At 34.5% G+C, this 16,954-nt stretch overlaps 1 protein-coding gene across 1 annotated transcript in view; it reads right to left on the reverse strand.

Moving 5' to 3' along the window:
• The window catches only part of RYR2 (ryanodine receptor 2), a 379,203-nt gene that overhangs the window by 39,474 nt on the left and 322,775 nt on the right, over nucleotides 1-16,954 (reverse strand). Inside the window, exons 80-84 of the mRNA XM_029965125.1 lie at nucleotides 16,295-16,318; nucleotides 10,188-10,287; nucleotides 9,230-9,309; nucleotides 7,183-7,259; nucleotides 5,781-5,854 (exon numbers count right to left, since the gene is read on the reverse strand). Of these exons, the coding sequence (XP_029820985.1) occupies nucleotides 5,781-5,854; nucleotides 7,183-7,259; nucleotides 9,230-9,309; nucleotides 10,188-10,287; nucleotides 16,295-16,318 (355 nt within the window). The remainder of the gene's footprint in view (nucleotides 1-5,780; nucleotides 5,855-7,182; nucleotides 7,260-9,229; nucleotides 9,310-10,187; nucleotides 10,288-16,294; nucleotides 16,319-16,954) is intronic.

The raw sequence follows: 16,954 nt of genomic DNA on the forward strand, positions 1-16,954 counted from the left end.
TCCCACATGTAATGCACGTAGCTTGACTGCTGAGATGGCAATGATTTTAGAAAATAACTCACAGGGAACATTGCTTGGAAAGATCAAGCCCATAAAAAGCCCAACCTTTTCGTGCATACAGGTACCACTGAATCAAAGCCAATAAAACTAGAGTATGTTACAGTTTAATATTTTTCGACCTCTGTTTTTCTTGTCCTCTTAGGAAGTAAGATTTTACAGAACAAGAAGGAAAACAAGCCTCCAATTAAAATGTTATACAGATTAATTTATGAAGTAATCTCCTGGCTTTTAGTACACTTACTGGAGTTTGGGATTTTTTATTAAATGAATTCCATTTTTAATATTGGAAGGGCTTGGAAAGGTCTTTTAATTAGCTCCACTGTAAATAAAACACACCATGAATACAAGTTATTGAAAAATTCTTCAAAATCAGAAGGTGTTTAGGTACATCATTACATATAAATTGAAAGGCCCATTTTTTTTAGAAATATTTTTTCATATTTCAAAATTAAGCAAACCACCCCCCCATATCAAACAACCTGGCCACACTAAGCTTTAAAATAATCCTGGTTTCCAATTTTTACAGCTGATCAAAATCCGACTAGAACCAACATTGGTAATGACAGGAATTTTAATTTTCAGATGTTACTTACTGACAGCAAGTGGTGCCTTACTGGTAACTACAGAATGGAAGTGGAGATCGATTTCTTTCTATAACACCTATGGGAGCAACCACTGTTGCTGTGCACACAGATTCATGCCAGTACACACAAAGATTTGCAAAGATTTTGTACTTAAAAACATATACACTGCACAGAGTACAATTTAGGCTGTCACAAATTTCTGTTGGTATGAGTTATATTCTGGGCATATATTTGTTTAGCTGTTAAAATGCTGCCATTGCTCATGCTGTATGTAAATTATACGGCTGCACACATGAAGGCTTTAAACCTATAGCTTTTGCAAAACTGGCAGGTTGCGTTTGTGATATACAAGAACAGATGTATCATGTGGAGGGAATGAAAATAAAATTCAATGAAAAATTAAATACATGGTTTTTTCCTTGAAAGTGCATGTGTCCAAGTTCAGTAATTCTCTCTCCTTTTTTTTTTTTTTAAATCCTCAGTGGTAAAGATCTGACTTCTATTACTACTCAGAAACATGGGTCTGATGCTGCATATTACAAAACTATACAAATACTTTCAGCTTTCAAAAGGGAATACGGTTCCTTTTTGATGGCTGTTAAGCAAGAGCAAACCTCTCACAAAATAAAGCAAGTGAATTTATTCTTATCACAAGACATAGACCATATTGGGTTGGATTGTGAGTTCCTGCATACCTTTGACTTCTCAGCAATCTAACTCAAATAAGAAAGCACTTGTTTTCTCACTGCGTGACACAGAACAACTTCTCTGAAGTTACTCCAGTTCCCTTTTAAATGCAAACACTGATTCAAATACAGTGATATAAAGGTGGAAAACACCTCTCCAATGTAGGCTGCAGTGGATCACATAGAATTTAAACATCCACTTTAAGCATGACGAGGCTGGTGAAGAACAAAAGCACATTTATTGATTTCACACTGTTAATGACTGAAAATAGCCCTGACATGAACCCACAGTATAGCTAGTTATTATATCACATGTATACCACTCTCACTCAGATTGATAGAGAGTCCTTTAAGAGCTACTGTCAGATCAAATCTCATTCTAAAATTGTATTTTATTAAAATAAGCCTTCTGAAAACTTATGGAGAAACAAAAGAGTGCCATGATACAATATTAAAAGATTAAAACCTAAAATAGACCTTTCTGAAAAAAGGGTGGTAAAAGGTAAAGTAATATAAGTGTAAACTTAAAATCTTAAATTTAGTACTTTATATGACAAGTAATACAAATCTCTCCAAAGGAAAAAAACATTGCACTTTCAAGATTTTTGTGACTCACAGTGAAATAGCAAAGAGTATGAGTGTTAAATGAAAAACCATTGCAAGATAATAAGCATTTCTACATGTCTTTGGTTTTGAACCCTCCTTTTTGGAAAAGGAAACAGAACAATCAAAACAAAATACATACAGAAGAAACAACATTGAGTACACCACAAAAACAAGTAAGAAACACGTTTGCTAAAGAATCATCAATGTTGTTACCAGTGGGGGTTCCAGGGTTTGAAAAGGGAAGGTAGTACCAGTCAGAGGAATATCAGGACAAGGCACTTACGATGTGGACAGCACAAAGAAACAATTGGAATAGAGCAATAAATCTCATATCCATGTTGACTCAAAACAGGGCTTTCTATCTGTTGCTAAGGTTGACATGGGACCAGAAACAAGGACTGCATATGAGGAAAAGTTGACTCTATTCCCATAAGTGTCAATGGCAGTTTTTCTTTGACTTTGGGAATAATAGTTTCAGACCTATAGGTTGCAAACTCAATGACAATTACTCATTAATGTGCTTCTGCAGCAGATGACATGAGAAACCACTAAAATGCACATTTTACATCCCATCATTCCCCTGGGAATATAATTGAGGAGTAATTCATTACTTATAAAATAAGCATCTTCCTCAAAACCAAAAAGGATAGAAAATCTTTCTAATCTTTGGTACTTTCTCTGAAGTATTTACAGATGGTTATTCATAGGATTGCAAACAGACATAAGAACCTGGGTATCCCATAAAATCTAGATACTTTGAAACTGTTCACTACAAGACTTTCCCCACAGACACACTGGTTTGGCTTTCTAATGCTATCGGGTATTAATACCAGTACCTGTACAGTTCTTAGGTAAACTACTTTTCAATTAATTGAAAAAGGTGTGCTTCATAATATTAAAAGAAGTTATTTGAAAGTAGCATAATGTCAACAATAATGTAACCTGAAAAAGAAAATTACAGTCTTTTTTGCTTGAATTTGCTTTTCCTGTTTTCTTGAATTTTCAGTAGCTGAACAATAATACATAAGAAAAGATGCTGTTAGCAAATATTATCCCTTTGTGCCAAGAAATCTTTGACAGTGATTACTGTATCTTGACACTGCTGCTGCTCAGTAACAAAGAAAACAAAAAGAAAATTATCCTAATTACTGTGTAGAATTTTGTTAATCTGCCAAATAAAAAATTTCCACTGAGAAAACAAATAAAACACCAGATCAGCCTCCTCCCCAACATTTGGCTAATGAAAAGACACTTCTGTGTTTGAGCTTATTGTTTCTGCTGACTGGTATACACATTTTGCATTTTAAATTCCCTTTTCACATGGTGACATGAACATCTCATGGCAACTGCTCCTACAAAGGTCTTCCATTACTTGAAGAAAAGAACTTTTGAGGTATAGCAACCTTAACACATGAAGTAGCTTTCCGAACAAGGAAGAGGCACCTGCAAACAGTATTGATTTCTCTAATTTAGTGATGCACCACCTTTTTCTTGTATCAACTCCTGACTGCATTAGATAAACCTAGCCAGTGGCATATCCTCTCCTTACTAACCACCCTCAAATCCTCACTGGATCCACCACTGATTTCCTGTGCTTGCACAAATCAGTGCAGCAATAAAGCCACATTCAATACACAACATAAAGGCTACAGGAGGACTATAGCACAAGGTTTTGTGTATATATATAATATTATTTTCCTTTTAACATTCATCCATCGCAAATACTGGGCTAACTAAAATGAAATAAATAAAAAGGAACAGGAAAAAAAAGTATAAAAAAGCTTGCTGCTCTTATATCTAATGTGTCAATCACTGTGCAAATCCTGAGAAAGGGAGGAAGAACAAAGTAGGGAGATTTGACATGTAAACCAAGAATTTTAGAATAAATAATTGTAATAATAATAGAAAAGTCACACTAGTCTGGCAGTCTTACAGGAACAAAAAAATCTCATAATGTTCAGGAGCTGTACAGTGCTGACACAAAGCTAAGAGCAGGAAAAATAAGGAATAGGCAGTTGTTTTTAATAATTACCACGCTCATGAGTGATGACTGAGGAAGGGAGAACAGGACAATTAGTTCAAAGAAAAAGAAACAGGGAAAAAAGAAAAAAAAAGGTGAGAAATTTTTTTTAGAAAATACAAAGTACAGTTAGTATTGGTTTTGGCAAAATTAGTTCTGTACTAAAAGAGAAACATCAAATAAATAGAAAAGGAAAAAAAAAGTCCTTCAAATGAGGAAGCACGAAATACTCTTAATATTGGTAGAGTCAGTTATGCAGCATTTAAGGGTTTATTTATATTTTCATGCAAAATAGTCACCACTAGAAACAGAGCAGTGGTCAAAAGAAAAATGAGCTTGACAGTCCATTTCAAAATCCAACATTATGAATAAGTTTAATCATATAATAATAGAAATATTGTCCAAAAGAACAAAACATTGTGCAGAGTAATCCTCAGTAAAACATGAGAGTAATGGCCAAAATTTATGTGCCAGATAGCTGCACCAGTGCTCAATTCACAGTCTTGTAGCCAAATTTTATCCACACGGTTTCATTTTTTTGTTTACTCATATAGGTCTGGCAGGACTTAATCTATAATTTAAACTGTGGGAGCACTTTCAGAGAAGCAGCATTTTTGACTAGTCTTGAAGTCATTCAGTCAAATTTAATAGTTCATGAAAAATCATTATTTGTGACAAGCATCTAAATATTAAAGAAATAGGCCGCATAAAAGATCTACTGGCACAACAGACAATGACATATACAGTGTTGCTGGTATGAATTATGATCCTTCAAGTGCAATAAGGATTATACAGTCAAGCTTTTTTACCTTGTTTTTAAGATAAAAACATGTTAAAAGATTAGGTCACTGTAGGATTTCGCTATAAAAATTCACTGTAAAAAATTCTGAGGATAAGGGAAGAAAATGTGCTCTGGTAGCTCTCGTAAGTATAAGAATGAACTTAATATTTCCAGACAACCACAGTAAGGGAGTAGTAGAACTTACTGTCAGACAGAAGAAAGGAATTGACAGTGAACTGACAACAACAAGGGCAGAAAGCTAAATTGGTTCAAAGTCAAAAGTAAAGTGAAAATTTTGCAATATTTCCCCAAAGACAAACAGAAAAGAAACAGCTTTTCCAGTAGGCTTTTCTCCAAACAGCAAATACAGTTCTACCGACCGCTTATATTTAACTTATAGCTTAACTAAATTGTGTGGTTTTCAGTTTAAGAAATCAGGTGGGAACGTATAATTTCATTTTAGACTTAAACTGGTTAGGGACTCCTAAAATGTTTTACATGCATAAACACTGCTGTTTGTAATCAGCATTATGTTTTCAATTTTACATGTAATGTCTTCATCACTTCTTCAGAATGATGGGTAGGAGTCCTCTGAGACCATTCTGAAATCCAACACATGCTAGTGATTTACTGTGGAAAAGAATGAGCTTAGGTATGCCAATTAAATAAATATAAATCACTTTTAAGAATCCTGTTTCAACTTCAGCCTCTCTCTATATATATTTACAGAGTTCACAGAATTAGAGAACATCCTGAATTGCAAGAGACTCACAAGGATCATTGAGTCCAATTCCTGGCCCTGCACAGGACAGCCCCATGAGTGACACCATGTGCCTGAGAGCGTTGTCCAAACATTTCTTGAACTCTGACAGGCTTGGTGCTGTGACCACTTCCCTGGGGAGCCTGTTCCAGTGCTCAAGCACCCTCTGGGTGAAGAATCTCTTCTTAAAATTTAACCTAAACCTCCTCTTGGTTCTTTCAGTTTGCTTCTGCAAAATGTTAAGATAAAAGTTCACAGAAAATTTCTGTTGAATCAATAGTACCTGATCCCTCTTCAGTCACCATGCCAAGGCCTTCTGCTTTGTTCTGACGTTCAAATGCATTCAGGTCAAGAACACTGCAGTGAGAAAAACGACATTTGTCCTATGATTAAATAAATGTATGTAATATTTAATTTTCTGAAATTAAAAAGGATTTGTGATTTAAATTTCTAATCATACTTGCATCAGGAAGATACATCTCAGTGGCTTAATATTGTATCTGCTAAAAGATTACAAAAGTCAGCTCTACAGACTTGACCTGCTTTTGCCCTGACACTGACAACAGAATTCAGCATTTTATGACTGACCAAAAAAAGTGAATGCATGCATTTCTAGCGTTTCTAATATGCATACTCATTTTTAGGTGTTACAAAGAAGCCATATTATTGACTACTTTTGCATGATAGCCCAGTTCATCCCAGGCAGTAAAGTCCATTAAGAAACTGTCATTATTAGCTCCACTTCACATTTCCCTCCCACCACATTCTGAAAAACTGAAGTTGTCAAAAGGGAATATGTATTCAACTAACTAGATTTAAGGAACATATACCTTGCATATTTCCATTTGTGAACCTGTGAAGTTCCGCCTGCCAGGGCTTTGCATGTCAGCTAACCATGGGTAACTTTAGTTCATAAGCAAGAACACTTATGAAAGTCAGATGAACCTAGAACTACAACAGCAGCTCTGCTGGCAAGAAACCTCACTGATTTCAAGACGAAACTTGGCCAGAGAAGAAAAAAAGTATATAACATGGTACCCTTGACATAACAAGAAGACTAAACATTCGATCCAGGAAGTCCTTTATAGTCCTGTGTTTTATGTTCATTAATACATTATTTATTGATACGGTTTATTCTTAGGAATTACATATAAAACATCTAAAAATATATATTTATATATGAAATCAATATAAACTGTCAATAAGCATGAATGGACAAAAAGTCACAGTACCTCCACAATTTATTAAAAAAAAATATACACATTCTTTTTTCTGCCTCCTAAAAAATCTTAAGAATATTTCTAACAAAGCCGGGTTTTCCCAAAATCTTTATGATTACTTAACATTGGTCATTAACCTGGTCTCTGCAGGATTACAGAATACCTCCAGAGTTATGGATTTGCCTCTGAGGAATGCTCCTAACTCCAGAGTTGTTTTCTGGCATATCTCAGGTAGACACGAATTACATAAACATTTGTGACAAGAGCTCCTTTACAGCGGTAGATCCAAATCACAAAGGCTTTCACACCACAAGCACCACCCTACCCTTTATCCCAAATCTAGCACATTGCAAGCCCCAAGTGCTGCTTGCAAGAACTATGTAGAGTATCTTTCCAAAATTACAAATCCCATGGAATACAATACAAATCAAAAAAAAAAAAATTTTAAAGTAGATACTTTCTTACCTACAGGATTGCATAAGACCAGCAAGGCTCTGAAAGAATCCTACATCCTTTTTATCTTTGAGGTAGTCAAGCATTTTCTGCAGCAAACACAAAGAATTTATGCAGAGAACTATTATTCGTATGTATTAATTTAGATAACCTAATACTATAGAGATTCTATATTATTAGTGATGCTGGTGTTTGGAAATGTCTCTAATATTTACAAATTGGTTAAGTGTCCTGCAGAGAAAAATCCAGGTATCAAACCCAAAAATAATATTTAATGCTCAACTTTACAGAAAAGGCCATCTATTTCTGTATAGATATTCCTTCCTAAAGCATTAAAAATAAAAATAGTAACTAAAGTCAACACAGCCAGCAGAATTCAGTGTTTAATATAAATGCTATCTTGCCACTACCAGGTCAAAAATTTGTATTGACATTATTGTTTCAACACCAGACTGGGCTTTTTATAGCCTCAGTTTGTTTTAAATTATTTTAGATGTAATAGCAATTTGAACATTTTTTAAATTTGTTTTAGCTTTATTGCAATGCATAATACCTATCTGAAAACAGATTGTAATAACAAGAATTTATTCAGTGGAGTGAACTTTTATTCTAGAATGCAATGTGTTGTTGAGTGATGATAGCAGATGAGACCAGAAGTCTCAGTTGTGAGCAAAAATCACAAACTTGAAGATCAATCTTAGTAGGAAAGCTACAAGAATTCATGTTACAAATGAGGTAAAACTATTTTTGCAAATAGCAAAAATAATAGAAAAAGTGGATAATAAGTAACCTCCAAAATGAAGTGCACATAAGTATACAGTATTAACAAAACATATCAGCACAATCCCAAGTAGACACAAGATCACAGAAAAAGAATACCCCCATCAACAGCAGTACACTAATCAAAGCAAAGAACTCCAGAGGATGATGGTGATGACTTTTCAAAACCACTTCTGTACCTCTCCCCCCACCCATATCATGCTTCCCAAGGAAGACTGAAGAGTTGATTCTAGGACCTAAGGGAAAATTGGAAAGGTGAGCATAACAGTAGAGAAAACAGGTAGAAATGAGGCAACTCAAAAACAACAGGAATTCAAACTGTACTACTGATGCTTTCATGTTATATGTCTAAGTATGCCATTTAGATTAGTAGCATTAGTATTAATGTAACCATACTAATAATTGTTTCCTGCATTCTGATCAGTTAAGACTTTATCAAATAATTAAACAAAATTGATTGTAGGATTTCAAATTAAATTGCTATGTACAAATGTCATGATTTTCCTAATTTAATATCATGACATCGCAAAGAACAGGCATTGGTTCAAGCAGATATTTTCAGTACAATCTGTAGCCTTTCTGGTCAATTCCTCCTAATGATAGCCCCAGAAAAGAACATTATTTGCATTCAGCTGCTTCAGTGTCTGCTTAATTTGGGACTTCAGCTGTTTCCAGTTGTTTGTATACTTCAAACTGTCCTACAGTAATTTAGGAATGGCAGCTATGAAGCCTTCTTGACTCAGAAATCTTCAACTAGTATAGAACACTGAATGTACCCTGTATCAGTCTCTTCAACAGGATACTCTTAACGTATCAGACTTGTCCACTGATCACCAAATTATCGTATAGATTAGTGAATCAAGCTTGAGTACTCTGCTTTTATCAGCAAGACTCTCCATTGCATAAGCTAAGGACTTGTGAAATTGTATATCATTCTTTTTGGTGAAGGTTGGGGTCAGCAATTTTGCTCTGCTGACTATAGGACAATGGCAATCTACTCTCTTCCCTCTCAAAGAATTCCTCTAGAAGTAGATGACATAAAACTTCCTCCTTCCACCTCAAGTGCAAAACAAATTTCTTTTAGCCTTGTATACAAATAAGAAATAGATACCTACCAAACCAGATACTTTGGTATACTATTTTTTTCTGGGAACAAGAGTGAGAGGATAAACAGCATGTGACAAATAGCCACACTATGTAATGTGCTACTACAATAATAATGACCATGGTATAAAGATCTATACTGACTAGAGTGGGTGAAAAGAAACGAATACCTTACCTGTTGAACAGTAGAATTTCCTCCATTTAAGATGGCAATTCCTAGCTTTAGGGTAGCTGCAACCATTGGCCCCATCTCACCTTAAAAATTATTTTAAAATACACTTTTAGATCATATAAAAAATAAGAATGTTCTATTAATTTAACCATTCAATGACTTGTAAAGCAGACTCTTCATAATTTCTAGTGTGACTTAATATCTTCCTGAGTGCCTACAGACATAGTGTAATGTATACACAGCACACAAAAGAGGTAAGATATAAGGCAGGAAGAACTGAACTCAGTGAAAATAAATCATGTTTCAACTGCTAGAGCATCGAACAGTTGATTTAAGGCTGGGTGCACAATTTTAAGCTAGCTATCAAGTTGAACAATGTGTCTCCTCTGCATGCCAGTCTAGATTTTTTTTCCAGTTTCTTCAGAAAATTACATGATCCAAGCATTTAGTCACAGTAAACAAAATTTGTAAACAGGAATTTTTAAAACATCACTACTGAGGAAACAAACCACAGAAGTAAAAATGAAAGTATCACACCTTAGAGTAAGATGGTTTCTAAGGGACAAAAGCATCGTTTACACTTCTGAAATTTTTTATCAAAGTACACCAATAAAGCAGATATTTGGGGAATAATAAAAGGACTGAAGTCTACATCTACTCTAAAATTGTACACATTCCAGAATTTGAGGGCATTTTTGTCATGTCATACTGCTAAAGTGATGTTTTTCACACCTCCTCTCAACTAGCACTAGAAAAAATAATAATAACTACCAAAGAAACAATAGACTCTTGAGAACTAGTCATAATACTTTTCTGGATTAGCTGTCAGCAATTTTTGAAACTCATTTTGAAAGCAAACCTCAGGGCCTAACATCTGCAGGTTTTGGCCAATAAAAAACACAATCATTTCAAAGTTCATTAGAAATAAGGTTTGAAATTTAATCTACGTACCAAAACCTACCTTTACTAGCACTGATGGTTTGCAGAACCATCTCAGCAGCACCCCGATCATGCAGTCTGGCTTGTTGATACAAAAGTTTTTGCTTTTCCATTTCTTTTTCCTGAATAAAAATTCCAGTCATTTAAGGTGAGAATTCAGTTACTATCAGTCCTCCAAAAGTTTTTGGTTTTCTCTTAGTATATGGGCTCTATGGCAACATCATGGACCATTTTAATACATACAATGCTACTGAACAAATATTTAACAGGATCAAGAAATAATGTCCACTTGGTATTTTTCTTTAATATGCTTTTAGCAGTTTATCTGGAAAGAGTCATCTCAATTGTTCAAAGCCCATGTTCATTATATATATATATATACTGCATGTATCAAACTTGCACTTTTGTGCCGTGTTTTTGTGCAACAGTTCATACTCTTAATTATCTTCTATAGTGTGACCATAACTTCATACTGCTCAGTATGTGGCTCTTGAGTTGCTGAATACCAGAGTAACAGAAGCATCTCAGAATTTTTTTCAAAACATATAATTATATTACAATATAGATTGCCCACCCTGCTAACAAAATATTTGATAGAATACACTGTGCTTTTATATTTTGCAGTCTCTAGCGGCAACAAACAATACTGCATGGCGTTGCTTGAGCAATGGTGAAGTTTGTTTTTTGTCATTTAAACTACTACCGAAAACATAAAGAAGAGCATAAAGAGCAAACATAAAGGCACAGTTAATTCCAGATGAGTTTGAACTTTCATCAGGTTAATTGAAGTTTGCTGGAGAATTGAGGATGACTAAGCAGTATAAGTTGCAAAATGGAAGTTGCATAGAGCCCTATGACAGTGAGTCCATCAGATGGCGTGGTAAAAAGCTTACTCAAAAGGAACATGACACAATCAGTTAGTATCATGTCCAAAAACACAACGCCCAAAACATGTATGACCTAAAAGCAGGAACAGCTGCAGCAGAAGTAGCCAGAATGACAGCTTTGCTGCCATAAACTTTCCATCCAAGTTACGGAAAAAATACATTGGAAGATGGAAGAGGTTTAAAAAATGAAGGCTTGCTAAATAGAGGATATGAATAATAAATTAAAAAAGAAGAGGTATAAAAGAGAAATATGTTCAAATGAATGAAAAAGAAACCTTTAACTCAAAAGCAAACCAACACAGACATTAATGCTGTTACCAGAGAGTTCTCGCCGAGGCTGGCAAATTTGTTTCTTAAATCTTTGATAATATCGTGCTGCGGAAACAAAATTCATCAGGTTTTGTTTTTCTTTTCACACTATCAGCTCTCCTGTGGTTAAATTGCGGTTTAAATTGCTTTAAATAATGTGACAGATCTAGATGGAGGCACAAAAAGGAAAAAAAAATGGCAGCGTTGCTTCATATTTAGCCATGCTAAGGTTTGAAAGTTTTGCCTTCATGTTTAAACCTCTTCCTGGGAGTTCAACAAAAGCAAAACAGAAACATACACACACACACACACACATACACACACCACACACACAAACCACCATCATGACAAAATCATGACATCACAGGTTCCAAATAGCTACAATAAAATATTTTCATTTGCTTCAGATGTCACTGAAAACTGATCAGTGTTTCTTTTCTCAAAAGCTCTTTCCTATTTCTAGTTACTTTTAGACTCAACAATTTTTCATCTTTCTTTCACTACAAAATTTATTATTCACAAGCCTAATGTCAGCTATACTACTTTCATTATCTGATATTTTCTGATGAATTTATAAGTATGCTTACAGTGAGGATGCATCTGAGTAATCTGCAGACTAACTTCTTGCAATGGCACAATAGAAGAACAGTCAAAAGAGGCATTGCCAAACAGCTTAAAATGAGAGGACTGACATTTCCAATGGAAATCAAGATGTCTGGGTAATTAGTAACAAAACAGAGCAAAAAAAGAAAACCAAAACGAACCAACCAAACCAATACACCAACAAAGAAACACCAAAAGCATTTCTTCTAAAACCAATCTTTGATGAAAACACCCAAAGATCATGGTTCCTTCTTCAGGTTGACAATGCTTTTTTACTGCTGCTTTCTCCATGAAAAGTTAATACATATATATAAAACATATGTGTGATGGCAGCACTTATAAGAAGTGGGCCACCCACTGCCTACAAGTATACTAAATAATTAAGGTATGCCCATTTCTCTAAGATGTGCATACGCTGTTATCTGTGCTACCAGTTTCAGCTTTTTGCACTTTATCCACTTGCTTGCCTGTTGATGCCAAAAAACTACCAAAATAATTAGGCAATGGTTTGAGTTTTCTGTCATTTACAAAACCATCACAACAATAACAAAGTACTTCCTAAATGAAACATTTAAAATAATTCACCAGAATTAAAAAAAAAAAAAAAAGCAAAAACAAAAACAAAAAAATCCTCATTGAAGACCAAATCTATCTTATCAGGGATGTTTTCCATTCACATGTGAAAAAGTTGACTACTTAGAAATGTATATACATGTATTCTCATATCATGGACTTTTTCCAGCAACCTACCAAATCAAGGAAACTTTTGAAACATATTCTTTAAAAGCAGAGACCCAAACATTCCCTACTTTAATCTATTTTTTTTTGGGGGGGGGTGTTAAGTCATTATAAGCAATCATATGCCAAAATACATTGGGGAAAAAAAACACAATTTTTTGTTTGGATGTGTAGGCAACAAACTTGCTAAAACTAAAGAGAAGCTTTAACTGACAAGCATGTCACTGAAATTCTTCATTTTTGTAACCCATACAGACAATGATACTTGGACTCTCTATTGGAGCTAAGACATATGGAGAGGTTTGTTTGCCATCACCACTAAGCTCCAAGCCACAGACTGCCTCTGGCATAAGATCCCACTTTTACAAAGCATTCTCTGTCTTTTTTTTTTTTTTTTTTAAATATGAAATCATGAAATTAAGTTAAAGAGAATGAACAAAAAGATGGAAAGAGAAGAAATTACTTTCAACTCAACTGTTAGAATATAAATCCTTCTCCTTTGAATTGTCTTCATATTTTATAATTTTCAAGACTTCTGTTTAGTCCAGAGAACAAATCCTACTAGACGAGCCTTACACTGGCAAAACTTGTGTTCATATTGGTGTCAGACATGCATGAGTAAAACCAATGCAATTAAAACATCAGGTACTCATGCAAAATCTTTATGTATATATTTTTATATACATCTTTATTTAGAATTTAACCCTTTAAGTTCAGTATATGCTGGTTTATGCTCCACAAGTGAAATTGATTTTTCCCTAAATTACTCCTTTTGGACTTCATCATTGAAGCATCACTGATCATTACAGGGGATTTGGACTAGACGACCTTTAAAGGTCCTTTCCAACGCAAACTATTCTATGATTCTATGCGTAAATAGTTCATCCTGTAGTTTTAGAGTGAAAACCATGTACTAGGTTGCACACATTCCATTATGGATAGGAAAAACTAATAAAAACCACATTTTTACGTACTAATGGAAATGTTTAATTCCTAAGAATTGATAAATTGATTATGGAGTCTGACCTTAATTCCTGTAATCCTTTAGCAACACTAGTTGCTTATTGTAAATACATGGTGTATGGTTACTCTGTTTATTCAGGATTTGCGACAGTAAGAGACAACAGTAACATGTTCAACAGGCTAGAGCTTTAAGAGGTTGCATTATTTGTATGTAAAATTGAAAATCTTTCTGTGCCTCAGATAAGTGATAGCATAATGCATCATTTTGACAGAAAAAGTAGTGAATACAGAAGTCTATCAACAAAGTTGCTACTAATAACAGGAATAAAAAAAACTAGCATAAGGAAGCTCTATTTCCCCCATTTCTTTTCTTCCTCTGAAGAGTTAATTTAAATCAATGTAATACAATTGAGTTTAAAAATATGAAATAGATTTTGACTCTTTTGTCTGAGTTCCCATCCCGCACATATTTAGAGCATATTAATACATAGCAACCAGCAGAGTCAGCAACTCAGATGCAGAAAACTATTTGCATTCAGTAGTAAAATGGTTCAATTTGAAAGAATTTCCTACCAGACGGAATCAAAAGGGACTGTGACACTAATTCTATAGGGAGACAATTGAGCATTTGTTCAATATGACAGAAAGTTAACTTAGAGACAAAGGGCAAGGGGCAAGTATAATTGTTATAACTCAAAGCAAACAGTAGCAGGTAAACAAGACAGGAACATAGTAGGACACAGACAACTTTATTGTGGATTTATAATGTCACCTCCCTGTTGCCCACACAGTGATCCCAGTATAGATTAATTGTACAAAAATGAGACTACATTGCACCAGATACGGGTATGAAAATTGTCAATAAAATACACTTGGCATTCTAAAGTTGCTCAAAAGTCTCTGTTGCTCTGTGAAAAGATTTAAGACTCTAAACATCACACATTTTTAAAGCCTAGAGGAGCAACAGAGTTTTATTCCCATACAAATTGAACAGTCAGTCTTTTCGGATGCACACATAGCACGGATTAAAAGAACTGCCTTCAACGTTGGATTTTGAGGCAGATTGGCAGACACAAAGAAACACACAAATGCACACACACGCACACACAGAGTTGGTATATCTGGTTTCATATCTGTACAAGTATTTCCTGCCACGTATGAAAGAAGCAAGAATTGTTTCTTGTTGTGCTTTCTTTTTCCCTTTTAAAACACTCCTCAGTCAGTAAGACAGAAAATTTTCTATGGAGCATATAACATTTAGTGTATGTAACCAGGTAAGCAGAGTGATAGATACTTAGTATGTGAATAGTTGCATTATTTGAATTTAAAAAAAAGAAATTATACTATTAGATTGCTTATATATTTCCTTTAGAGTTTTGTAATATGCACTTTGTGTTTGTGGCTTTATAATACTTTTTAAATAACTTTTTGTGAATCTTTGTGAGTACACTCATCTTCCAGGATAATGCCTTTCTTGTATGAAGGTGGAACAGATCTGTGCAAATTTTTGAAGGAGTATGTGGTAAAGCTGATCCTGAAATACATCTCTTCCCATAGCTGTATCATCTTTTGTGATCTGAATGTTAACAGAAGGCTAGCAAACAAAACACCAAAATCATCTTGCTCTTTCCATGGAGAAGTTTACAATTGTTTCCCTACATTGCCACAGGCAATGAAATTTGACGTTACTGACTGGAGTCTGACCATTAGCTAAATCCCTGCATTCCAAATCTCAAGCAAGTCATCTCTACTTAGTCTAGATGCCACTAGCCACAGTACAAATAACTGTATTTAAGCATCTCAGAAACAAAAACTAGTGACCTCACACACCACACCTTCTCTCAGAATATCGACCTTGCAGCACTATCAGCAAGCAGCCTGAGTCAACAATGGGAACTAAGACTTCTACCTGCATAAAGTAGGCAAGTAGGCTGCTGAATAAGCCATGGAACACCTTATAGAGACAAATGGTGAGACTTTCACGATGGGACACAACAGACTGTATAAGAAATTGAGCCAATAAAATAATTCACACTGTGAACTTTCAGAGCTCTTGCCTCTATGTTCTTAGAGAAAACTAGGAATCACTTCAGGTAAGGAGCAGCTAAGGAGTTTCTATCAAATACTGTCATGATGAAGGCTAAGGACTTAGTCAATTCCAAAGGATCTGAATCAGAGATGAACTGTGATTGATGCTCTCTCTGTGATAAACATTGGAAACAGAATTCTACCACTGTATCAGAAGTGTTTGTCTGCTATAAGATACAGAAAAAAAGTTCAACTACTTTCCCTTAAGAGCCAAATAAATTGTTTTAATCAGTCAGATTAAATTATAACCAGAAAGAAGAAAACTGATGCACAAAAGGTAACAAAACAATATGAATAAGCCAAATAAAAGTCTGTTTTCCCGAAAACGGTAACACTATTTTATATGACATATTCTGCATAAATAATTCTTGGAGTCTTTAGAGAGCTTGTGCACAAGAAGAGTTTGGTAGAGATGTCATGCTGGAACTGAAATGTTAAAAACATTTTCAAGACCCTTTAGTTGAACTTATCCAAGATGTTGGGCCTGAAAAATCACAAAATTAGACCCAGACAAATACACACATATTTTTTTTTGTTTTACCTTGCTGCGTTGTGATCCTGTCACCTTAAGGAAGGGCAAGGACAAGAAGCGAAATAGTAATAAGAAAAAGAAGTCCAAAATTTTTTTCTGCAGGTGACTGACCAAATACATACACAAAATTGCCTTTTGAACATATAAATACATTATTTAAACATAAGTTTCACAGCTATAGAAAAAATAATGAGAAACAAATGAATAAGATCTCTCAAAACAAAAAAGTTGAATGCTGAACAAAGAACCCATTAAAATTTAGATAAGAAGCACTAATAAATTCCTTACTGATAATTTTTTTTCAGTTATTTCAAAGACTTTCTATTTATTGATTTACACATTTATAAGCACAAGACTTTTGACACCTAACAAGCATATATGGTCTAAGTGAAAGAAGCTCGTAGAAATAAATATTCTTTGTTTAGTCAATTATATGGCACACATTGCATTTTCAGGGGGAAAAAAAAAGAACACTGAAATTTGGATTCATACTTAGATATTTGCCAAGAAACAAAAATTTATATATTGGGTATATTAGTTGTAACTCAACTGAACTTCTGAGTGACTGAAAAGAATTTAGTATTGCTATTCTTTCTGATTTCTGTATACAGTCAAACAGGGAATATGTAGTTAAATACTTCAGTGCTATCTCATGCAGCATCATGTAGA

The sequence above is a fragment of the Manacus vitellinus genome, unplaced genomic scaffold (assembly GCF_001715985.3).
Source record: "Manacus vitellinus isolate BGI_N305 unplaced genomic scaffold, ASM171598v3 scaffold_8_pilon, whole genome shotgun sequence".
In the NCBI taxonomy this organism is placed as follows: domain Eukaryota; kingdom Metazoa; phylum Chordata; class Aves; order Passeriformes; family Pipridae; genus Manacus; species Manacus vitellinus.